This window comes from Paramisgurnus dabryanus, chromosome 3 (genome assembly GCF_030506205.2).
Source record: "Paramisgurnus dabryanus chromosome 3, PD_genome_1.1, whole genome shotgun sequence".
Taxonomy (NCBI): Eukaryota; Metazoa; Chordata; class Actinopteri; order Cypriniformes; family Cobitidae; genus Paramisgurnus; species Paramisgurnus dabryanus.
Genome location: NC_133339.1, coordinates 46,606,070 through 46,632,904, shown reverse-complemented (window position 1 = coordinate 46,632,904; position 26,835 = coordinate 46,606,070). Strand labels below are relative to the sequence as shown.

The 26,835-nt window shown below is 37.0% G+C and overlaps 1 protein-coding gene across 1 annotated transcript in view; it reads left to right on the top strand.

Moving 5' to 3' along the window:
* The first annotated feature begins 337 nt into the window (after window positions 1–337).
* The window catches only part of baiap2l1b (BAR/IMD domain containing adaptor protein 2 like 1b), a 57,365-nt gene continuing 30,867 nt past the window's right edge, over window positions 338–26,835 (top strand). The window contains exons 1-4 of the mRNA XM_065290064.2: window positions 338–617; window positions 6,300–6,375; window positions 6,642–6,728; window positions 24,949–25,010. Coding sequence (XP_065146136.2) covers window positions 567–617; window positions 6,300–6,375; window positions 6,642–6,728; window positions 24,949–25,010 — 276 coding nt within the window. The 5' untranslated portion in view covers window positions 338–566. The remainder of the gene's footprint in view (window positions 618–6,299; window positions 6,376–6,641; window positions 6,729–24,948; window positions 25,011–26,835) is intronic.

Sequence of the window (26,835 nt, the reverse complement as noted above, 5' to 3'; positions counted from 1 at the left end):
ACATCCTGCGACAAAGTTTTCATACTGACAGTTCTCGTTCTAAAACAGCTAGCAACCGTTTGTTTGTCCGAGGTGGAAGCGCCGGTATTTAAGGGGGGCGGGGCTTAGCAATTGACCAATTATAGCACTTAAACACACATGAAAAAAGTCAGATTTTCATAATATGTCCCCTTTAAAAGTTTTTCATCAAAGTTTCTGACAACAAACAGCAGATGGCGACATATATCCTCTTTCTGCCTAAATTCACCTGTCATCCCTGACCGCGTGACATCCCCACACCTCACCTACCTCTCCCGCCCGTCACACGCGCGCCGCGCACACACGCGCACTCATAAGTTTGAAAGCAAAGCTGCACCGAGCTCAACTCCACCTACCCGTTATTGAGTAACACCGGCGTCACTTTCTAAATCTAGCCCATATTTATCGAACAGACCGGCAGTCGTGCTATGAGGATATACCGGAGGCGATAACCGTGCTGTCCTGGGCGAGCTCTTTTGGAATAATCAATCAGTCGGAGATTGTTGACGAATATAACTGACCTGAGTGCGCGCGCGAGGACCTAAAGAATGTCGCGCGACCCGGAGGAGGTGAATAAACTGACCGAGAGCACTTACAAGGTGAGAGAAATTACAGTTTAAGACATAAAACAGTACTGTTATTCACCTGTTGAGTTCAACATGTACGGAAAAAACAAGAGACCTCCAAATATGTGGCGATGTACCAAAAAATAACATCGACATTTGTGAGTTTTCATCTTTATCTCGTCGTTGCTGGTTGAAAAACTTCTGACCTGTTCAGGAAACTTTCATGTGGGGTAAATGTAATGGATTGGGGTTAGTTGATAATGTTTAATGTGGTAAAGGTGAAAAACTCAGTTCACCTTAACCAGGTTATTCATCGAGAGACACGGGTGGGTCCTTACCACAGTAACGTTACATTAATTTTTGACGCACCCAAATGATTCAGATTTTTAAATCGCAGATTAAAACACTCAGATATGTCTATTGATACGTTTATTTCTTTTGCCTTATGGGAAAGTATTTTACAGTGACAAAACCCTACTGTACATCAAATGTTTTATTTCTTTAAAACTTCCAACAATACCTAATATTAGCACATCCAAAAGTTATTATCTATCTAAAGTAGCAGCAGACGGACTGGAAATTATGACACGTTTCAACAGTATCAAAAGAAACGAGATGAAAATATTTTGCATAAAGAAATGAAGGATTTTCATGTCATTTAAGTGCATTCATCTGCCCTTAATTTTCATTACTGTAATGTGTAATAATACATTATAGACAGACACGAATAATGTAGTTTCCTATTTTTGTTAAATCCAACAACCCAATTGTTCAATATACAGTAGTTACTTTCAATGGGAGAAGGTTTATTGAGAAAGACCTGTTCCCACACCCTATCTGTCCATAAGGACGTCACTCCTGTACTTTTATTACAGTCTCAGATGTTTCATTACGTGTTGGGGAGTGGAGAGGAGGAGTGGGTTGACTTCATGAATGAAGAATTAGTAAGCGTTAAGCACATGTAAACACAGTAAATATAACCAAACCCAGTGACTCATTTAAATCGCAGCTTCTTCTCCTTTAAAGTTCAAAGTGCAGAGAAAAGAAACCTGGGAAGAAGTGTTGTGTAATGTGTAGGCAACTATTGGAACACAAACAGCTTATGCTTGGTAGAGTTTCCTGTTCTCATCTGCTAGTCCAAACTCATTCAAATGAATCATGAAACTTTTCATGGTGGTTGTGAATACAGACACAGAGAGCTAAGCATGTGAATTTAAAAATTTTGGCATTCTGGACACTTTTTGACAGTGACTCTGTAGCTCGATGGTGAAGAATTCTTCCATAGAAGAACCACTTTTGGTTCCTATGGAACCATGTTTCTAATCTAAAGAACCATTTTCACGACAAAGAACATGAACCTTATGCAACAGAATGGTTCTTCAATAATGAAAGGCTCTTTATAGAACCGTTTAGCCAAAATGCTTCTTCTATGACTGTGCTTCCCAATTCTGGTCCTTGCGTACCCCCTCTAAGAAAGTTTTGGATGTTTTCTTATTTTAAACACCTGATTCATCTCATCAGCCTCCTTCCAGAATGGATAATATGTCTGGTGTTTTAAATAGGGAGACCTCTAAAACATTCTGTGAGGACCAGAGTTGGGAAAGTACTGTTCTATAAATAGGGTTTTTTAAGGCTTGAAACTTTCCATGGGAATTAACTGGGAATTTGCAGAGTTGCCTATAACAGGGAACTTAAATGTAAAATCTTGCAGCGTAATTTTGTTTAAAATAACAAGATGAATGCAAAATCAGTTGAATTTCTACCATGCACATTCTTCAGCCACATGCACAGAGCACATTGCTTATTAATGGGCCATTGAGGCCACACTTCCTGCATGTACCTGATTTCTTTCAGAAGATGCATAGATTATTTCTTGAATCTTGCACACAAAATAATGTCAAAATGTCCATCCATGTATTCACGTTACAGGGTTTCCTGCAGAAAAATTGTTAGTTAAGGTGGTAGGGTTGTGCGGGTGGGCGGGCCGGGGGCGTGGCAATCAACGGGGCGGGGCGTACGCATCATGATGAAAATATTTTTATTTAAAACACTCAAATAAAACTCTATTTTTGAAGAAACTATGACATTATTGATTATTAATAAATTAATTGTTTTATCAACAGGCTAGTTATCCTCCAGATATTGACGGACCATGTCTTTCTCTCATTTCGGCCATGTGGCGCGTGCCCGCTCGCAATGTAAAGCGCGTCCACGCTATTCTCCGAGATGCACTTGACTGCCTTTTGTGCAGCGAATTTTTTTTTGGACAACCTTGTTAAGGTTGTAGGGTATCCCAGCTTAGGTGGGCCGCCCGAACTGAAAAGTGCTGCGGGAAACCCTGCGTTAATTACATACATTTGTTTAAAACTTCCTTGTGCTGTGTGTAAGCTAGTGTGCAAAAATGTTATAACATAGTAATTGCAAATACACTGACTGAGAAAAAATTTAGGTAAGCTAATTAAAAGTAATGTCTAAAATGATACCTACATTTTCCAGGTCTTGGCTACCACAGAAGCCACATTTGATAAGTGTAACTAGCAAATAATGTGTTTATACAGCTAGCTAGCCAGTAAATTGTATATCTAAATGCAAGCTAGCACTCTTATAATAATAAATATTAAAAAAAAAATTTTTTGTGTTACTCAATGAAAGAATCAATTAAAGTTCTAATTACAATTAATCAGTCAAGACGTCATTTTGAAATTTGTATTACCTTGCATGCATGTCTGCTTATGACCAAACAAAATATTTATTTGTTTGTATATGAAATAGTTTATTTATATAAATTTCTTTCAATTTGTAATTCCCATAATTTCTTGTAAATTCTCATAAATTCCTGTAAATTTTCCAATTTTGAATATTTCCAAAATTCTACACATTAAGTTCCAGTGGTAAGTTTCCGGAAATTTAGCTGAAACGTTCCAGCCCTTTGCAACCCTATCTATAAAGCAAATTTTTTTTTTGTGCTTGTAGATTATAAAAAGGCATAAAGGAAAAGGTTCTCCTAAGAGACTTTGATTGAGGGACCAAAAATGTTTCTTCTATTGCATGACTGTGAAGAACCTTTTAAGCACCTATGTTTAAATGCTGAAGTATGGTCCAAGGGTCAGCATGCAGTGCGTGTGATACAATTTTCGTCATCAAAAGAGTCACCGTGTACTGTACCCCCCAGTTTTTTGAAACCTTGCATACATTGTGGCGTAGGTTGCGCATGCGCTTAAAGCTGAGAGAAGCTCAGGAGATGTTGACATAGTCTGCATGCGTCGGACGTCTGGGTACATATGTGTGTCAATTACACTGGGCAAGGCTCTGCGTTCGTACATTCATGTACACATAAAAAAGATTATACTCTGGGCTTTAGGGTGCAGAGCAATATAAATCAGATTTTTGGGTATGCTTTTTTAGTAAGGGTTTCCTGTGCATTGTGTGCAAGTAATTTAATTAGAACTGATCAATATGGAAACTGGTGTTCCCACTGTTTATGAAAATTATTGAATTGTTATGTGTAATAGTGCTTTCTTTACAGTATTAGAAGTAAAGTTTCATTTTGGTATGACATATTAAACAAGCAAACTAATGTACACATATATTCTACACCAGTGTTCTTCAACCCTGGTCCTCGAGGACCCCCTTCCAGAATATTTTAGATGTCTTCTTAATTAACACACCTGATTTAACATATTAGCTTGTTAGGGAGACATTCTGGAAGGAGGCTGATGAGTTGGTTCAGGTGTTTTAAAAAAGGAGACATCTAAAACTTTCTGGAAGGGGGTCCTCGAGGACCAGGGTTGAAAATCACTGCTCTACACTTTATAAATACATGAGTCCCTTTGCTCTGATCCAAGGGATACTGTCAGATTTCAACACCAAACCTTGAAGTGGTTTGCCAACAGCTGTTTACAAAATGACTTGCTTTGATTGGTGCTATGGTGATGGAATTAGATGGTGATAACGTGGTACATTAAAATACAATGGTATTTACAACATACTGAACTGAAATAAGACACTTAAACCATCTCTTTAGGTACAATTATAACACGCTGTACTGTTCAGGGTTGTCCATAAAGGATGTTTTTTTAAATTCCATCAGTGATAGTCTGTTGACTCATCAGACAGACGTCATTAGTCCCTTTCAGACATACATTCTTCACTGGTAAATTACAGGTAAATTGCAGTTAACAGATCATGTGTTAACAGAAGCTTTCTAGTAAATCAGTTCTGCCAGTTTACCAGTAAGAGAGGTTATAAGATTACCAGTAATTTACTGGTAAGTGCTAGCTGTGAACAGGGAAAATAAGGATTACCGCCATTTAGAACAGACGATGTCAGAAATGCCAGGTCGGAAAAGTTGAGCACACCTTAAGTTAATTTTCTTTATAATCTCTTTACCAAAGTTGTTTAAAACCGTTTACCATCTCAGGATTTCCCACAGAAAATGTGGTAGGGTTGGGGGGGGGTGGCAATCAAAGGGGCGGGGCGTACGCGTTATGATGAAAATTGTAATATTTTTATTTAAAACACTCAAATAAAACTTAATTTTGAAGAAACTATGACAGAAAATGAACACATACTAGATTATTAATGAATTAAATATTTTTACCTTTAACGGGAATAGCTGCGTGATGAAGTGAAACTAAAGGGTTAATAAACACAAACGTCTGGCGAACGATGATAGATAGCGCAAAAATTGTTTCCCACTATAAATTACATTATCTTAAAGGAGTGTAACTACTGTAGCATCTAAATAATGCACATAAATAACGTGAGCAGAGCGCTCAACAATTATATCTAATCAACAGGCACGTAAAACCTAGCTAGCAGGTTGCTCAAACAACAAAATCACCAGCGTACGTGTGAAGCGCGTCCGCACTATTCTCCGAGATGTTTTATAAACTGGCTAGTTATCCTCCAGACAGTGACGGTCCGGACCACGTCTTTCTCATTTCGGCCGTGTGGCGTGCGTGCCCGCTCGCGGTGTTAAGCGCGTCAGCGCTATTTTCCGAGATGCACTTGACTGCCTTTTGTGCCTTTTTTTGGACGACCTAGTTAAGGCGGTAGGGTTTCCCAGCTTAGGCGGACCACCCAAACTGCGAAATGCTACGGGAAACCCTGCATCTTTTTGCCGAATTGCCCACGTCCTTCAACACTTTGTGTAAACATTACTGCTGTTTGAGAAGCAGGTTGTGACTCTTTCCCAGTTCAGTTTGGTCACCTAATGCAGTGTTGTTTGGTCATGAGCAACTGCGCAACTGTCAGCATTTTCCACAAAAGTGAAAATAACACAATACGAACCGTGGATATGAAGTCATAACCGCCATTGTTTACAAATACTGTACAACACTGAGCTCGCCTTTCGGCAGTTTAGAGCTAACTTTCGCTTTCTCACTCAGTTTACTGGTATTTTGGTACTGATGTGTGAATGATATCTTACTGGTGAAAAGACCAGTTAAAAGATCGAATTTTTGACCAGTAAGAAAAAGATTAGTAAGAAAAAATACTTTTTGGATTTAATGTAAAGTCATTCTGGTAAATTCATGGTAATTTATCCAAATTACTGTGTGAAAGAGGCTTTTGAATCTTGTGTCCATTTTTCTTCAGCAGCTCATTAATGTAACTTATTATATGCACATTTATGAAACCAAAGAATTTGATCATTATGTCTCGGTCTATGCACATCTCCCTAATACCAACATTTTAACCTTTTCCTTTTCTCAGAATGTTATGGAACAGTTCAACCCGGGGTTACGTAACCTCATAAACCTGGGAAAGAGCTATGAGAAAGCCGTTTCAGGTGAGCAGCACATTTCCATATTTTGGCATGCAGCATAATTCAGATTTACATGTTCAATATCCCAGTTTGATGTTTTTACATTTGCTGTCTGTAACAGGGATGAGATATATTACGTTATGTGTCTACATATCGGATTGTGATATATAGTGTTATTGTTAAATGTCATAAAAAGTGTTGTTCATATAATTTCAAGGCAAATTAACTGATCGTATTGACATAATACTGCACCTTGCCATATCTTATATGTTCTTATCCCTGTCTTGCAGCCATGGCCCTGGCTGGAAAGCAGTACTTTGATGCCGTATCTAAGATCGGAGAGAACGCAGCCGTATCTCCAGTGTCCAGAGAACTGGGTGAGTCACAGTTAATGTACCCGCTGTCTTTTTTTATTGAGAACTGCATGGACACTTTTTCCATTTACTCCTCCCATAGTGCCGAGATATTAAAATGAGCGCCGTATGCACTCTGGGTTCACAAAGACAAAGAGCTTATAGAGTTCATAAATGACATCTGCAAAAATTTGTTTAGAACACGTCATTGATAAGATTTTATGCTAAGCAAACGCTGCAGTTTGGTTGTCATTAGCAATAAATACAGAGAAACAAATAGTCTTATAATCTTTAATTATCATAATTATCTCCATCGTGTTAAAGATACCAGTGAGTTGTAATCTATGTTGATATGTGTCATAAAAACACAGTAAGGAGAGGTTCACAGGGCGCTCAAAAACGTGCCGCTCAGCTGTGAGTTACGGAGCCGGAACAGAACAGAGGAGCTCGTAGGGGTCTTCAGATGCCATTTAATGAGACATGCACGAACATCAACGGAAAACGAAATAGCCGAAGAGAATTAAAATCTACTGTTTGCCCTGGCTATTTGGCTAGGTGCTATTGTAAACATGCCTGCCCCATTCCCGGATACTTCTGATTGTTCCGAAACTGTCATTGATGTTTTGCAGTCATGCGTGACATGTTAAAAAACAAACGAGATTCAGGCGTGGGGGTCGAGAAAATTTATTTGTCCCTTTTGTGAATAGATAAACATTGAAAATCAGCACAGTGGAATGCAATCACATGTTCTGTGTGGAGCAGCCCTTATGCACAGAAATGCATGCACCGACTGCAGCAATGAGCAAATGACAAAATGCATTGCAGCCATTCTACCTACGCATGATCAGTGCAATGCTATGGTGAAACATATGTGCTTATTGCATTTTATAAGAAAGCTGGAAATGTTTCTCATATTTTTTGAGTCAATAATGCCCGTGACTGTGGCAGTATTTTACCACCACGGTGGCTATTGAATGTGTGTGTAATGTATGTGTGTGGAAGCGTATGTGCATGCGATCACTGATCCATATAGGCTTATATATTATGCATACATATGTTTTAAAATATACAAATGTAAATGAGAAACATATGTACATTTCATAAATAAAAATGCATGTTCATAGGCGCCAATTTCTTTTTACATCGGTGGGTGCTCATCACAATGTCAAGCAATTCTTAGTTTATTTAGCAATGACAGACGCTATGGAGCACCCAATGCTTAGTTTACTTGGAGCACCCAATCGCTTTTTCCACGTGGTTTTAGATGGGAAATGTGAAGCAATTGAGCATATGTGCTTGGCCATTTCAGTGGGTGCTCAATCCAAGCCTCGGAGCACCAATGGGATCGGCCCCTATGTGTGTGTTAATTGTAGCACTTCCAACCATGAAACAACAAACAGTTTAAGTGAGGGTTATAATGTTTCCAGTTGCGCTAAAAACACGTTCCGATGATTGCAGATTGATACTTTTTTGCAAACTTGAGTGACCAAGAGGGAATATCTACCACTGCGATGGTGCTGCGGTGGTTATGACAACCGTCACAGCCCTAGAGCCAAAAACTGTGACTGAAATCTGAGCTCCACAGCAAAATTTATTATAGAATTATATGTACAGAATACATTACTTTTGTCGTGCTATCGTTGTCCTCTTATGATCTTTGAACTCCCTATTTATTTCCATGAATTTGCGCCTTTATATTATTTGCTCTTTCACTTTTATTGAAGTGCAGCCTTTTCCGAGTAAAGCCGGACTACTTGGATTTTCAGCAATGGATTTACTTACAGTAAATGATTGACTGGTTGCCTACCTTGGAATTTTTTAGTAACGCAGCTTTTTCCACGTGAGGGTGTGTTTGTGAACACTAAACAATATTCTTCATGCTTCAAAGTGATGGATTTTCTTTTCATCGCATTTAAGTGCTGTAGCATAGATGACCTTTCCTTGACCTACTCTTTGGAGGGCCGTAACATTTGGACATTGCCTTAGAGGTTGTTAACACAATGCCCTTCCTATCCGTAGGCGATAAGAGCAGAAACTGCCTCTGTTTAGGCAGATAACGTCCAAGCACGGTCCTTAGGTTCCACATCACTGCCTGATTTTCAGCCAGTCGAGCCTCTTGAGTTCTGAGTGCTCAGCTGGGCTGAAACCAGAGCCGACTTCAGGTGGATGAGCTGACATCGGATAGTCTTGAGAGTCACGGACAGATTGACACACATGAACCCCCCCTTCCTTCAGCTACGAGGTCAGGTGTCAGTGTTACGGAGATCCTTTCATTTTTATTTCAGGTGTCCCCCATTTTTAGGATCTAGCATTGGTTTCTTGTGTCTCTTTCAGCCCACACATATGTGACGTCACTTTCTCGTCTCTTTAAAGGTGCATTGTGGCATTGGATTTCTTAGTCTTAGTAATGGCAGAGCATCAGATTACACTCGTTCATTGGATTATCATACATTCAAATACCTGCGACTACTGCCGTTGAGTCGTGCTTGTACCGTGGAAGTGCTGAGCAATGCAGAAATGCATGAGCCACACCTTGAGGAACCGTGCATCTTATTGGACGATGCAGGTGTCATCGCCTCACAAAAGTCATGGCCAGATAAGATAAGGTCATGCAGGTTTAGTCGGCATTTGTGTTCGATTGTGATTGTTATCTTGTCACCATACCAGTGCAGGAACAAATGGCACTAAAAATGTGGTAGTGAATAATGCAAGTCACTTTAAAACAGGTTTGAATGAAACTCGGCCTGTTAATGCAGTCGACATTTAACAAGTGACTGCATGAAACGAAATGCTTTTTTTGACTACAAGTGTTGCCTTGAATCTCTAACTTTTCATTGAAAATTAACTGAGTTTGATCGCTTTGTTGCTTGGCTACAAACGGTTGGCCAGAAATGACACTGTAGCCAGATGTTAAAGCAGCCATTTAGGATTGTGATCAGAACGATAGCACCCTGTTCAGAGGTGGTCTGGAAATGTTACCACATTATAAATCATAGTTATTTTTTGGATTATGCCATTTCTCCTTTGCTGGTGTGTGAGCAGATGACAATGGAGATTTATTGGAAGCGTCAATGCAGTTTAGTTTAAGATATCTAGATACTATCCAGATACAATGTGAATTTTATTGCACAATGTACAGAGGGTCAAAGTGGAAGATCTGAACAATGAGTTTCTGATGTGACTTCAGGACACTTCATCCAAGCATGTTTTTAGGTATCAGATCGCACCTGCAGTTTTCACCTTTCGGATTAAAAATATTTTTGCACTTAAATTTTAGAGTTTGATAATCTAGGGTTTACAAGTCATTTCAACTATCTTGATAAGTGATGAGTTGCTATAACTTCAAGTTGAATTTGCTTTAGTTATGTCTTTATTTATGTATTTTTCACGCCATTCCAGCATCTATGGTTATATTAATTTCGAGAACTGGTTAAGGTTGGGGAAGGGGCCATTTGGTATCCCCAATTCACCTAACTAGTGATAGACTGATATATCGGGCCGATTTTTGCGAGTTTTATGTGTATCGGCAGTTTATTGACAGTCTACGGTACTTAAAACATCTCGATCAATTAATTGCATCAAATGTTGTTACCAAGCATCTTTTTTCATCTTTTATGGAGACAGACATTCTCCCCTTTTCTATACACATATTTAGACTGTTTCAGCAGTAACAACATAAACAAGCAGCTTTCGTGGTATCATGTAACTTCTGGTTAACTCCGCTAAAAATAAATAACAAGTAGTTTATTTATAAAAAAAAACAAAATAAACAACACGTAGATTACCTAGGAAAACCAAAACATTAGTTATTTTCGACAAGGTATTTGTTTTAGAGTTCAGTTTAGCAACTAGTTAGCCCAATAAACAAAATTTGCTTTAGTTATGTCTTTATTTATTTATTTATGTATTTTTCACGCCATTCCAGCATCTATGGTTATATTAATTTCGAGAACTGGTTAATCCATACACAGGTTGGGGAAGGGGCCATTTGGTATCCCCTATTCACCTAACTAGTGATAGACCGATATATTGGCCGGCCGATATATCGGGCGGATTTTTGCGAGTTGTATGTGTATCGACATCGGCCGATCATAGCTGATCATAGCTGGACAAAGCAGGTTTTTATTTCTCATCTCTCAGTATATATTTGTAGTAGTAAAGTGATATCGGCTCAAGAAAATCGTCAGCCTGTATCGGTCATCGGCTAAGACTGATGAAACAAAAATCGGCATTGGCACTAAAAAAATCCACATCGGTCGACCCCTACACCTAACTTGCATGTTTTTGGCCTGTGGGAGGAAACTGGAGTACCCGGACTAAACCCAAGTTGACACGGGGAGAACATGCAAACTCCACACGGAAGGGCCACCTGACCTAGCCGGGACTTGAACCAGGGACCTTCTTGCTGTGAGACAACAGTGCTACCCACTGAAGCGCCCTCCTTTAGTTGTCATCTTAATTTTACATCTTAAGTTACAGCAACTCATCACTAGTCAGTACAGTAAAACTTACTTGTAAATCCAAGTTGATTAAACTAAAAAATGTAGGTGCAAAAAGATTTTTTTGATAAGTGTATAGTGTGTTCTGTTTTTTCTTTTGTGTTTTCTGAATTCCCTCTGGCTGCTTTTGTCCCAATAAACTCCCTAGAGATGTATGGCGACATAACTCAGCGTTCCTATTAATGAATTTATACAAAGACATTTTTCCCATGAGTTTTATGTCTAAATTTGAGCCATTAAAACTTAAAAATGCTGCTACCGTCTGCAGCACAAACACAAAGAGCCTTTTCTTTATTAGAGGATGTTATGCGTCATTAATGCTGGATCCACACTGTTTATTGACAGTCTACGGTACTTAAAACATTTCAATCAATTCATTGCATCAAATGTTTTTACCAAGCATCATTTTTCATCTTTTATGGAGACAGACATTCTCCCCTTTTCTATACACATATATAGACGGTTTCAGCAGTAACAACATAAACAAGCGGCTTTCGTGGTATCACGTAACTTCCGGGGGAACTCCGCTAAGAATAAATAACAACAAGTAGTTTATTTATATAAAAAAACAAAATAAACAACACGTAGATTACCTAGGGAAACCAAAACATTAGTTATTTGTTTAAGAGTTAGGTATTTCTTTAAGAGTTCAGTTTAGCAACTAGTTAGCCCAATAAACAAACAGAATCCGGAAGTAAAGTTCGGACCAGACGCGCAATCGCGTGACCGTACGATGAAACCGTCCGATTTTATTTTTAAGGCACTGAAGTGTTCCTTGAAATGTGCAGCCATGTTTCATGTGGTGAAGTCTGTTAACTGAAACTGGAAGTCAGAACAGAACTATCGATAAGACCCACCCACCTTGAAAAATTATCTATAGCGTTTCATTTATGGCACAGTCCAGCCAAGACGTACTATAACCTGGAGGGCGGGATGCTTCAGCATCTAAAGAGCATTTTATTGGACAGGAAATTAGATGAGAAGCTAAAGTGTAGTTTGATGTCATAAAAAAATCTACACATCTGTAGGTTTGAATGCTTATATCTTCTGTATAAGAATTTTGTCAGTGTTTTGATACCAGTTTATATTTATTCTTAAGCCTAACACATTTATACTAAAAGAAAAGAAGTTTAATTTTAATATCATGTGGGCTTTAAGTTTAAAGTGTGTCAGACCATTTTCACTTTCTCATGAGCATTTGGTTTAGTTCACTCCACCTGTTGCCAGGAATCATGTTGTTCTGTGGGAAGAACACAATAAACAAAGCAGGAGTGAACCACAGCCAGAGAAGATGCAAATCAACCTCTGTGTTTTTCTGGAGTGACGGGTATCATCATTGTGCAGCAGCGCTCTTAGCATTAGCATTAGACTTTAAGCCAGTTCAATGTTTCAGGCTCGTATTAATAACTGGAGTTGGGAGTTAAGATTCATTTCTTTCACAGTTTGATTCGGTTGAATTTTCTTGATTATATTGTATATTGTCACTCCAGTGAGTAATAGGGTGTGCCAGGCATAGAGGCAATGAAATATATCAAAGCCCAGGTCCAGCTCATTGTGCAAAAATCCTTATAACAATGTGAAGTATAAACGCTGTAATTATTGCTACATAATGAGCAGAATTTCAACTGACGCTCGCTCATCATAAATGTTTGATAATCCTGTATTGTATTAAATTTTTCCCTGTTTTTCTAAAGACGGTGTCTGTCAATATGAATTCAGCAGTCAAAAATGGTTATGTAAACAGACTGTAGACAATGATCATACTCCATATGCAATCATGCAATACTAATATTAGTCAATAAACAATGCTCCAATGCCCTACATGAAAGTATTTGCCGTTATCATTGTTTGTTTTTGTTTGTTTTATATGCAGGGTACATTTCCATATTATTTATGGAATTATTTTTTTTGTGGTATGTTTCCAACTAATATTTATTTTAGCATCTTGTTGAATGTCTAATTAAGCATAAGAGTAAAATAGGTGTATAGAAAAGATATGTAATTAATAAAGAGTTGATATTTATGTGGTCATACTCCAGATATCTCTAGCACCACCCACAGTGAAACCTCACTTAGCATAAAATATTGCTGATATCACATAAAAGCCAAAACTAACAAATTATTCCTCATACTTTTTATGTTAAAACTTGTTTTTGAATCATTACACAAGCCAATATACAGTATGTTCTCTTTTCAACTTGTTGATTTTCTTTTATACATGTTGTTGTGCTTCCTGCATTAGTGCCGACTGTCCACACCCCTGTTGCTTGATTTGTGTAACTGTGGCTGCCCCCCCACACACGTACACTCCCTCACTGGTGTTACAAAGAAAGCTTTAGTTTTTACCAGGACGTTCTGGTGACCTTTATTCTCCGGTGTTGTTTGAATTATGCTTGGCAATGCTGGCCACAGAACGGCAATCAAAACATACAAGCGTTGCCAGCCAGATCAGCCTGTGGTTGAAGAGTGTGAGAAGGATTGAATGTTGCTATCAGTAGCCTGTTTTCATTACAAAAGTTGGTTAACAAAACTATTGCAAAATTTTCATTAACCAATGTTGTGTGACTTAAAAGTCTTTTTTAATAAGTCCATAAGACAATGGCGAAGGATGTTCAGGGCTCAACGCAAATATTTTTTTATACCGGCCCGGTCGGGCAAGTGGTTCAGGTTTTCACTTGCCCTGCCAAAATTTTTACTGGCCCCAATAAAAAAAAATGTCAGTGTCACATATTTAAGAATAATGATTCAAAAGTCAAATATAATTGTATACATATACAACAGACTTGTTCCAACGAAAAAAGGCTCCCAACCTTTCTGCTTTACTTTATTTATTTATTTATTTATTTATTTATTTATTTAAGGATAGCCCCTTGAGATGATCCATCTCTTTTTCGAGGGGGTCCTAAAGCACAGAGATAGCTGTGTCATATACAACATCACAATACGTCCCACAATATACAACAAACTCATAACAATAACACATACACAATAAACGAATAACAATTGTCCTGCTTAACACGTCCCCCAGCCCTGTTCCCTCAGAATCCTCACCTTTTAATGGTGACATTATATTTTACATTAGATACATTTACATTAGATAAACATTAAGTCACTATCCTTTGTGAAAATTTGACATAAAAAAAAAAAAAAAACATGACATTTATAATATAATATAATATAATATAATATAATACATCAGTAACAAGTACAAGGCATATTTAAATAAAAATATAATGAAGATTTATACAATTTTTGTGTCGTTATAGAGCGAAGAGCAGCTGGCAAATTATTCCAGTCTGACGCAGCCTTAAAACAAAAGGCCTTCTTTCCCGTTTCTCTTTTAACTGAGGGAACTTGAAAGAAAGGAGATGTTAAATTTCTGAGAGCATATGATGATCTATGTGGTACCAGGTATTGTTTCAGATAATAAGGGAAATCATTATAAATGCACTTAAAAATTAAAATTAGCCAATGGAATATTCTCCTTTCTTTCGGCTGCAGCCAATTAAGAGAATTATACATTAAGCAGTGATGAGTATTGTAATGACACTTTAAAACAAATCTGCATAGTGAGTTAGTTAATATAGTTATAGGTTTAAGGGCAGACTCTGTTGCATTTTGGTAAATTACATCCCCATAATCAATTATTGGCAGAATAAGTTGCTGTACTATTCTTTTCCTAATCAGTTGTGTAAAGCTATTGATTGATCTATAAAGCTGACCGAGACATGCATAAACTTTTTTAGTTATATAATCAATGTGTGGTTTAAATGTAAGTTCTGGGTCAACCCACACCCCCAAATATTTAAAAGAGTTTGTACTTTCAAGTTGTTTTCCATCTGATAAATATATGGTCATGCTCTGCAAATTTAGATCCAAGCACTTTGAAAAAAGCATACTGAAAGATTTTTTATTATTTAAAATAAGATTATGCTGAGTGAGCCAAGATTGTATTTGATTAAAATCAAACTGAAGTGACTCTTGTATATTGTATATATTTTTGTTTGAGCTATAAATAACAGTGTCGTCAGCATATAAATGGATTTTACATTTTTCTATTATTTTAGACATATCATTTATATAAATTGAAAATAGTAAGGGCCCCAAAGATGAGCCTTGTGGAACACCTTTCGTAATTATATTAGTCTCTGAAGATTTACCCTGTATCGTAACAAATTGTTTTCGACAATGTAGATATGAATTGAACCAGAGTAATACATCTCTAGATGCACCAACTGAATAAAGCTTGTCCAGCAAAAGATAATGGTCAACAGTATCAAAAGCTTTAGTGAAATCTATAAAAATTGCCCCAGTAGACTCTTGCTTATCAAAACCTGTATATATATCATTGGTAAGATTAAGTAAAGCTGTTGTTGTTGAATAATTATGTCTAAACCCTGATTGACAGGGAGATAGAATATTATTATTGTTAACATATAATGATAATTGATTAAAAATTAATTTTTCAAATATTTTTTGGACAGCACATATAATTGAGATAGGTCTATAATTGTTAATGTCTGTAGAATCCCCCCCTTTAAACACTGGTGTTACTCTGGCACATTTCCAGATAGATGGCAGTGAATTGGTTATCAGAGACAAGTTAAAGAGCTCTGCCAAGGGATACATAAGAATATAATCAGCATATTTTATAAATTTTGCTTCAATGCCGTCAGGCCCAGCACTCGTATCGGTTTTCAACCTACGTATAACTTTAAGCACTTCCTGTGGTGAAGTCAATTTAAAATAAAAAGAATGTAAGGGTGTTTCATTTTGGTAAGTTGCATTCCAATACGGTGTTGGTCGGGACTGACTAATATTTAAGAAATGTTCATTAAAAATATGGGATATTTCTTCTGGTTTAGAGACAAAATCATCATTTACACAAATCTGTTTAATCAGATTTTTGTTGTTGCGATTAAGAACTGCATTTAGCTTTTTCCAAAATTGCCTTGGGTTATTGGTTTCTTGGGACAGGCTATTTTTATAATAATTGGATTGAGCATTTCTAGTCTTAGTTTTGCAGTCATTACGTAAGCACCTATAGATCTCCCAGTCATCAGGGTGTCTACTGTTATGATATTTATCCCATGCTTTATCTCTTAGTTTATACTGGCTCAGTAAATCAGAGCTCAACCAAGGCAGAGTCCTTCCCTTAACCCTTTGAATTTTATATGGAGCATGTTTATCAATCACATTCATTACTTCAGAATAAAAAAATTCCCAGGCATCTTCAATTGAAGGAATTAATAACATACGATCCCAATGTATATTGAGCAAGTCATTTCTAAAGTGGTTTAAATTAAATCTTTTACATTGCCTAAATTTTATAAATTTAGGCAGTAATTTTGGTACTCTAATTTTCCATACACAGTATACAATGGAATGGTCACTCATACAATCCGACATTACCCCCGATGTGATTATTCGTTCTGGATTGGTGACCAAAATCCAGTCCAAAAGTGATGACGATTGGCCATTAACCCTGGTAGGCTCATTAATTAGCTGTGATAGATTTACACTTTTAATTAAATTTTCAATGCCGTCATTTTCCTGTAAACTGACAGCAAACTGTGCAAAAGATTGCATAGTTTCTTTTGTCATGTTTTACCCAAGTAAATGTCTGCTTCCAAGATGTTAAATTATATACATTGATGAAAATATATTTTAGTGACTGAGGGTAAAGCACTGGCCCGATCGGGCAAGTGACAATACTTTTTACTGGCCCGAACGTCTCTCACGCTTGCCCCGGGCCACCGGGCAGTCCTTTATGTTGAGCCCTGAATGTTTGTTTGTTTACGTATATCAACCCCCTGCACTAGCGATTTTTTTTTTTATTATTTATTGAATAAATTCCGGCATGATATTCAAGCACGTATTTGGTGTTTCTGGGAGGTTATAGACCTAGTATGCGATTTTGCAACTAAAGAATGATTATGTGACTTTTACGAACAATTTGAAGGGTAATCGTAACACAACTAGTGACTTCTAAGAAGCACATCTATGCATTCATTCCTAATTTCTTCAAAAAAAAAATTTTTACCACCGCAATGGTAACGCACCAGTTCACTGCGGTGGTTATAGATTGTGTGTGTGGGGGGTGCATGCATGCGTGTATGTGCATGGGCACATTGATGCATATAGGTATTATATATAATGCGTACATATATTTTGAAATATAAAAATGTAAACAAGCATCAGATATACAGTTCTTAACAAACGTGCATGTTCGAAGGTGCCGAATTCTTTCTCTGCCGGTGAGTGCTCATCACAGCATCAAGCAATGCTTAGGTTACTTAGCAATGAAAGACGCTCCGAAGTGCCAAAGCGCTTTGAACTGGAGGAAAGCAGCGTGGTCACGTTTTTCACATGGATTTAGACGTGAAATGTGAAGTCAATGTGAAGCAATTGTGCTTGGCCATTTTGGTGGGTGCTCGAGCTGAGCCCACCCATGGGTTTTATGCATTTTACAAATGCGAACTCCATAGGCTGCAGCCTTCGGATTGAGAAACGACCAATATCTTGCTTGATTGTTCCGCCCCAAATCCAGCGGGTCATCACTGATTTCAGTTTCCTTCCCTTGCAAATAGCGCATTAACTCCATGTCTGCTGGTCATTTGCTTAAACACAAACTTGAAGACACCTCACCTGGCGAGAGTCTACTTTATATTTTTTATAGTTTTTGAGGTGCACACCACCACAGAGCACACTTCCGCACTGCGGGTCGCACTTCACCACACACAACCATCACAGCCCTAATGCACAGTAGGAGTGGGTATCGCTTACCTTCTCGAATTAAAATGCTCACAGTGATACCATGTTTCGATTAAATGTATCACAATATCATAGTTGAAATGAAAAACTTCAACAAAAGACCCAAAGCTGTTTCACAGCTAGGACTGCACTGATAAATAATTTGTGCTTAAATTGATGACCTGCTTCATTACTGGACTGTGTCATATGACAAAAATTGCACAAATTATTTTCGTTTTTGAATATTAAGTGTGGATAAAATAATGGGAAAAGTATTGCAGTATTTTTTTTTTAAGAAACAGGATTAGTTGATTGTATTGCCACATAGCCTGTACATAAATAGTATATCTAAATGTAAGCATTGCTCTGTGCTTAAATAAGTGCAGCACCCATTCTGGAAAATCTATCTAGAAATGAATCTAGCAGTGAGCTTTCATTCATCGCAGATACACCAGATCTCCATTTCATGCTCATTGTAGTCGGTATGTTTGCTGTTGTGGTCTTTGATAATACAGAAGCGTTGGGCAATCTATTGTATCAGGGAGAGTAACTGTCTACTGTAGAGCTCTGCTAATGTCTCTGTAGTCATTGTCTACCCCACCCAGCCCACAGCTTTTGTTCTTAACAGTGGAAGTTTCTGTGACTGACTGGGTCGCAGCTGTGATCAAAGACTCTACTGTACATCACCCATCCAATCACATCTCAGTCTTAGTTTAACTTCAATAACTGCAACACGATTTAAGGAATAGATTTTTCTCTTGTGGTCATTTGTAGCTTTTTTTCTGGTTGTCCAAGGTCACATGACTTAAATGTTTCGTATGACCCTAAAAAAACTTTCTTTTGTCAGTATATAGCCAGGTACACACCAAGCCGATGGATGGCGGTCAAGCAGGTTTTGAGTGTCATTTGACTTGGGGCACGCTCATGTTATACTTAACCGAACCAAACCATACCCAAGTGCGATTGTCCCCCCCATTGATCTGCGCTCACACTACACTTTATGAACCATACCCGAATACGTTTACATCATTAAAATGTCATTGTTACGAAGAAACAAAGATATGTGTTATGGAGCTCATTGTTATTCTGAGTTAATGGCTTATTAGGTATGTTTGAAATCATGTGCGCTGCGTTTAGCATATGACATTAAACCAACACAAGAGCAATTGTAGAGCAAACTGCTCCTAATATGCTTGTTAAATGTTTGTTTAATGTCGTAAACTAATCGGTCCACACAAGGGGAGCGTTTGAGATGCGGTGACACGCAGCTGCATGTATTTGTGCTGCGCGTATCAGAATGTTTTACACTGGCGGCTAACGATCAAATCTTTCTGATCATTCTGATTGGCTGTTCGGTACAGTATAGCCAACCAGTGTACAAGAAGATAAACAAAATGTACATGAGGTCAGACGTAAGCTTTCCAACCAGCTTGCATGTTTTGCAGTTGTATATTTTTAAATATGGGGGATTTTTTAATCATATGCTATTTTAATAAAGGTGATTGTGACATCTCACGTGAGGCTTTGATTTGCATGCTAACATTTATTCCACTTTGTAGAAAATACTGAGATATTTATCATTGACCGAAATAAAGGTTAGTCAGTATCGCCCAGCCCTATCACAGATTTGTGTGAAACAGGTAAGCGAGCACTGCTTTGTTTATGTTATTTTTATCCCAGAAGTTTCCTGTTTTGAGTAATGAACACCAACTACTGCCACCTGCTGGTACGGAAAGTTGCGTCCTTTTGATGTGCCAACTTATTATAGTTTGTTGGCCGGAATTAATTATAGAAGTAGTTGTCTTAACTCAAAATAATTGATGCAAACTGTTGCGTTAATTTTTTTGTTGAGTCCAAGCAATATTTTTTAGAGTGCACAAAGCAATGACCCAACCATAACTATTTTACTTTTAAGATTTTTTGTAGGGAAATGCCTTCTGACAGGGTTCTGTACATGATGATTTATGCTTTAAATGCCGTGATCTTTATGGTGTTGCCATAGGCACACACAAACAAACAAACAACTTTAAACATGTATGGATCGAAGTTGTTGATAATGAATCAGGGTCAGAGAGCAGATAATGTTTAAGTAGGTCAGCTGAGGTAGACAACTCAAACCTGCTGTTCTCAGCTGGCCTTGTGACACATGTGACTTAAGGCAATATTTGCCCACTTGTACCCTTGAGTTGATTTTTAGGTGCATGTTTTTCTTTCAAGCACATTTATTTATAACCATACTGTATAAATCATGGAGAGTCACCCTGTACCTCTTCGTCACAATTTGTTTTGGCTAAAGAAAGATTTTAGACTTGTGTGAATTTAAATGAATTTCTTTCTTTTTGTAATTTGTATAATGTTTATTAAATGTTTTGTAGATGTTCATAATAAAATAAAATGTCTAAAAGAAGTAAGAATTACTAAAATGTTCCTAATTAACAAGAAATCTATTAAGTTTTTTTGCCTTTGCTATTTAAATATCTAGAACATTTTGGTTTTATTTATGTGGCTTTACCTTGACTTTATATTGTTCAGAAGCTAAACTTTGCAACACAGTGTGTTTAGTACCACATGTTCATAAACTTTGATAAAGATTTGTGTCTAAGGGGATTTGTGCGTTGCGATTAGCAAATCGTGAATGGATGCGATATGATTCGATTTGAGAAATATGCTTTGTGACCGTCTAACCAATTGAGCGAGCGCAAGTATGGCTGTGCTTTTTCCGTGAGATGCACGTCAACCAAAACACAGCTTCTCCTAAACTGACGAGGGGTTTCAATTTAAAGCATGCGCGCAGCCTGTGTCTCTCAATGCTTGTTAAATACTCCCGCCTGTTTCCGCATTGCAAGACTTTGCGCGCGCGTCTTCCACAACAACCAAGGTGTTTTAACTTCACGCACATGCGCAGCCTGTGTCTCTATGCTTATTAAATACTCACGCCTGTCTCCGCAAGTCCGCATTGCAAGACTTCACGCCCGCGTCTCCCAAAACGGATGATGCGTTAAAACTTTACACACACACACACGACCCCTTATTTAAAGGTGCAGTGTGTAATTTTTTGAAAGATCTCTTGACAGAAATGCAAAATAATATACAAAACTATATTATCAGGGGTGTGTAAAGACCTTTCATAATGAACCCTTATGTTTTTATTACCTTAGAATGAGACGTTTTATCTACATACACCGAGGGTCCCCTTACGTGGAAGTCGCCATTTTGTGCCGCCATGTTTCTACAGAAGCCCTTAACGGACAAACTTTTGTTACTAAGTTGTCTCCGACGATACATGTTTTTCCGGCGTTGACTACCGTAGCTTCTCTATACGTTTTAAAAGCGAGGGTTGAACAGTGGACTGAGCCATTGGTTGCAATTCGCATCCTCACCACTAGATGTTGCTAAAATTTACACACTGCACCTTTAACTGGGTTGCAAATGTCACTTGAATGAAATGACATGAGATTGAACGCATTTGGATTTTATATTCATTTTAAAAATCCCAAATGTAGCTATTTAACATTTTGATAGTTATGAAGTTGAGTATTACAGTTCTTTGTTTACAAAAAAAAAAAAACATGCATACAAATCTTTCCAGTCACCCATTTAAATATTTTAACTTGTTGTTAAAGTTTCAGCTGTAATGAACCCACTTATTTAAATATTGTTACAGTGTTAGTCCAAGCTAAAGACCATTTTACATTTCATACAATAAGAAGTGTTAATTATATTCTTAATTTCTTTGTATTTGTTTCCTTATTTTCACAAAAAAACTAAAAAAAAAAAAAAACATAAAAAATGCAGTTAAATCACCAGACCCATAAGCAGTATCAGTAAGATCTAACCATCTAAAGAGGCAGATGCAAATTAAATTTAATCGCAAATCAAATCACAATTCCTGGCAGAAAAAGCGCAATTAGATATTTTCCCTAAATCGCACAGCCTTACTACTGGTACAATAATATGTGCAATGGACAAAACATAATTATTTATTTGATTAACAAAAACTGTTGCCGTGTGTAATAAAGATGCACCAAACGATTAGTTTGTTATTCGATTAATCTATGGGTTATTAGGTCGATTAATCTATTGATCATTAGACAGACTAATTATCTAACGACTAATCAGTACATTTTGAAAGATTATTCAGCTTTTTTAATTAGTTAAAACACCAAGTTATACATATTCTAGCTAATCAATAAAAAAGAAAATCGCTTCAGCTTTTAAATTAGTTGTTTAATGAACTTTGAGCAGGGCTGCGTTCTCCGATAACGTTGTCTCTTAGCGCGCTACGAAGAGTCTTAAGGTAAACCTTAACTACAGGTATACCTTTCCTACGTGTGTTCTCCGAACTATACCTTAGGATGTTGCTTAAGGTAAACCTTCTTAAGTTCGACCTTAGCGGGTGCTGTCCATGATGGAGGTGCTGAATAGGTTGATATCGATCGCTCGACAATCAATTATTCACTTTATGTAATAAGTTTCGCTGCGTTGTGAGATAGCGGTGTTATTTAAACATTTTAGAAATAGTTAAAGTTAAATTCATTAGCAATATCTGGTAAAAAATATTTCAAATTGCAAACAACTAAATTCAACCTTCTATATTTTATATCAAACCCGTGCAAAACCCGCAACTTTATTTCCAAACGTATCATGTTTAAAGTGCTCCAATTCATCCGCTATGCCTTGAAAGGATTATTTATTTTAGGGGTTCCCAATAAGTGCGTTGCACAGGGGAAGGTGGGTCATGCAAGTACTTGGCTGTGCATTACACTTAAAATATAAAGTACAAACTGTTGTTGTTCATTAGTTCACGCGTTTATTGTGCTTGGACACTGGATGCGCAAGCAGCATGGTTACAATGCGGATAAAGCTTAACGGACGCATTTCTGGAGCCTCTCTGTCTAAATATAACATATAAAATATTATATAATAGCCTATATAAATATATAGTATGATTGCTGTAGATTTTAGCTTTGATTAGTTTTAATGTGGAAATTTTGTTGACCTTAGGAGACTATACAAGCAGTAATCAAGTGCGCAGTTTATTTTGAATGTTTATAAAGAATATGGCATGCAGTTGCCTCAAAGTTATAAAACATTAAAAAACTTCGATGCAAAGTCGAATTAACATTAATAATCATAATTAGTTTTTTTTGGAATTTTTCCCGATTTATTTATGCAGCTAAAATAGCCGGTAGACTAAGATTTAACGGATATGAAATGCACAAATGAAATAGTAGGATTCGCTGTATAGCTGCCAGTATCACCCAAAATATATATTTTAAATAGTTTAATCCTGTAGCATTTAATAGTTCGCAGCTGATGACGTCCCTTTGGAAAACATAATGAAAAATCTAACAACCATCAATGTAATGATGTCTAATTATTTAAATGTTTTATTCTTTAAATATAAAAATATTTGCCTAATTAAACACGAAGTGTATTGCAACTTTTTTAACACATATTTAGTCGTATTACATAGACTGCAATGTAAGCTTTTATGAAAGTGATGGCCCCTAGTGGAGTCATGTGGGATAAGGTATAGCTAAGAGTGCTCCAGACCAACCTTACGAACGTATGACTTACAGAAGGTATACGTAACTAAGAACGTTTCGGCAAACACGTATTAGCGATAAGGTACAGCTTAAGGTACAACTTAAGAACGACGTAGCGTTAAGGTAGTTTCGGAGAACGCAGCCCAGGTCATTCTCTAAGTTTTCGGATTTCTGTCCAACCTAAATTACACACAAATGTGCATTGTTTAAATATTCTGTTCTCTTTCAATAGAAAAAACTAAGTAGAATTACAAACAATTTTTAACACAAACATTTCTTGTCAGCAGTATTAAGAGCTTCTATTCTAAAACAGACTATAAGACCTAAAAGTGTTACTATAATCACACTATTTACTATCACTATCCTGACTCCTGATTAGGGATGCATAACGATTAATCGCGATTAATCTATAGCAGAATACAAGTTTCTGTTTACATCTATATGTATTTGTGTGTACTGTGTATAATAATTATGTATATATAAATATGCACACATGCACATATAATAAAAAAACATATTTATATATGATATGAAGTATTTATATATAATATAAATTAAACATAAATATACAAATGTATATACGCATGTAAACATTTCATAAATGTATACATGCATGTGTGTGCATTTATTTATACAAAGTTATTATACACAGTACACACACATATATGATGTCAACAAAAACTTTTATTCTGCTATAGATTAATCGCGATTAATCGTTATGCATCCCTACTCCCGGCTTTATTCTATGAAAAATAAATCATCACATAATCACTGTAATTATATGGGTAACACTGTATAATAAGGGTCCATGAACCATCTCAATGAATTCTGATCTAAATGAATTCTTACTTAAATATGAAGTAATGCTGAGTTAAGGCATGTACTAATCATAAACTAATGAAGAGTCATCATTAACTACAACATGACTCATGACTCAACACATGAATTCATTGTTTATTAATACATTAAATAACAACTAAAAAACATGTCATGTTGTACTTAATAATGACTCTTCGTTAGTTTATGATTAGTACATGCCTTAACTCAGCATTAGTTCAGGCTGAAGTAAAAATAAAATCTTGAGGCTGAAATCTTTTCACCGATGTCAAAGTAAATCAACTCCCCTTTGAAACATCAATTTCTTAAAGTTTGTTTAAAGTGTCGACCAAATGCTTTGTGGGCTGGTCCTTTATACAAAGTGCTGTGATTTTAATCCCTGTTTGATTGTAGTGGGAAGGATCATGCTGGGAGAAATATCACTGATGGGTTTTTTAATTACAGTAGCCGCTCTGAGGGACCATCGTTCATGGAAAACAAGGCTGGGGAGTTTTATTAGTCGGGGGAATTCTGTGCGCTATTAAAATAAAAACAAGGCACGTGTTAATGTCATGTGTTAGCGTGTGAGATGTTAATAAGCGTTTCTCTCTCTCTCTCTCTCCTCAGGGGTTGTTCTGATGGAGATCTCGGACGTCCACAGAAAAGTGAATGTAGAGCTGGAGGAGAACGTGAGTTTGTCCCTGTTCAATGACGAGTGTTTGTTTGTTTGTTTGTTTGTTTCCGTTCTGTAAACATAACCTCAGGCTGCCTGAACACAGGCTTGCACACACCCAAACAAGTAATCCCCGTCCACACAATCTCATAATCATATATCAAACATCTCATTTCCCATAAACTTCATGGAGACTGATCTCATTCCTGTTGACTCACATGCGGTATAATGTTGAAGTACACAGAGAACTAGTGTAGGAATAAGCCAGACACACCTACTGTGTGTTGGACTGTGTTTTTTATCAGCGCAGGTTTGAACATGCCCGCTCATGCACCTGAGCCCTGCGCATAATTATGTTCCTGCAACACCACATCAACCGCATCCAACATTGCCGACTAGGAACTAGATGGCAGATAATAGACAGGAAAAGGACACTGATGAAATCAACTTTTTCTCATGTTCTTCCAAACTCTGACCTCATGCACACGTGAACATGTGATTGAAAAATATAGTCCGGCTTAAAAAGTGTGCAGTGATTTCTAGCTTCAGTCTTAGTAGATTGCGTTGGTCATTATGGAAATCAGATGTTGCATCTGTGTTATTTAATTTGCGCTTTTTTTGTAAATAACCTGCAGGTACAATCCCCTAAACTCATTTTTGGAATTGCGCTTGCATGCTTATTTGCCCCGTTTAGTAAATCTGGCCCTATATACAGACTGATGCCTTACCTCACGCAGTTATTCCTGTTAGATGTTTTATTTTTCAAAGACAATGATGATGCATTATTAATCAAGCAAGCAGTGTTTATCTTCCCATCATAGTTTCATCAACATTAATTTCCGTAATGGTGTTTTAATTAAAATATTTTCATTAATGCACTTTTATATCCTTTTCTTCACAATAGGTGCATTTGGCAAATGCTTTTATGCAAAGTGACTAACAGTACATTACAACTAGGGCTGGGTATCGATTCAGATGTTGCAGATCGATTCAATTTCGATTCACAAGTAGAGAACGACCAATATGGATTTTTCAGTGCCGATGCTGATACCGATTCTTGTTTCATCAGCCTTAGCCGATGACCGATACAGGCACATGACACAATGATGATGCAAAATGTTAAAATTAAAAAAAAAGTAAAATTTATTGAAAAATCGGCAAACACGGCAGCCACATATCGGCCGATACACATAAACCTCGCAAATATCGGCCGGCCGATAAATCGGTCTATCACTATTCACAAGCTATCAAATCGATTCGATTTCGATTCTCGATTAAATTTTCGATTCTGGTTCTCGGGTCGTTTTTTTTTTCTCGATTCTCGATTCAACTCAATGAATACAGATTTAATACAAATACTGTATTAATAAAAAAGAACAGTGAACATAAGTTTACAAGTGGGTAATTAATAAAAAAAAATTAAAAGCCACAACACTATCGTCATCGTCTTGCTTGCGAAATCTAAAATGTTTCCATACCTCTGACTTTTTATGTGAAGGTGGCATCAATGTTGATGAAGCACCTAAAGCCGCCATTTTAAGCACTGAATGAAAGAATGGCAGGCTCGCCTCGTGCAAGGCAAAAAAGAGGGTGACATCTAGTGAAGAAGACTAGTAATTTGATTAACATTAATCTTATGTTCAATGTTTGCAGAAAAATATAGGGGGGAAAAATCGATTCTGCTCTTTGAGAATCGATTCTGAATCGGCCATGTTTAACCCTCAGAAACCTAATCAATCGTCGACGATTGAAAACGGCACCTCTGATTCATATTTAAATAACTTAATAACCGTAAAACATAGCTTCTTACCGTTTTTTTCTGCTAATAGCTGAGGAGTTAG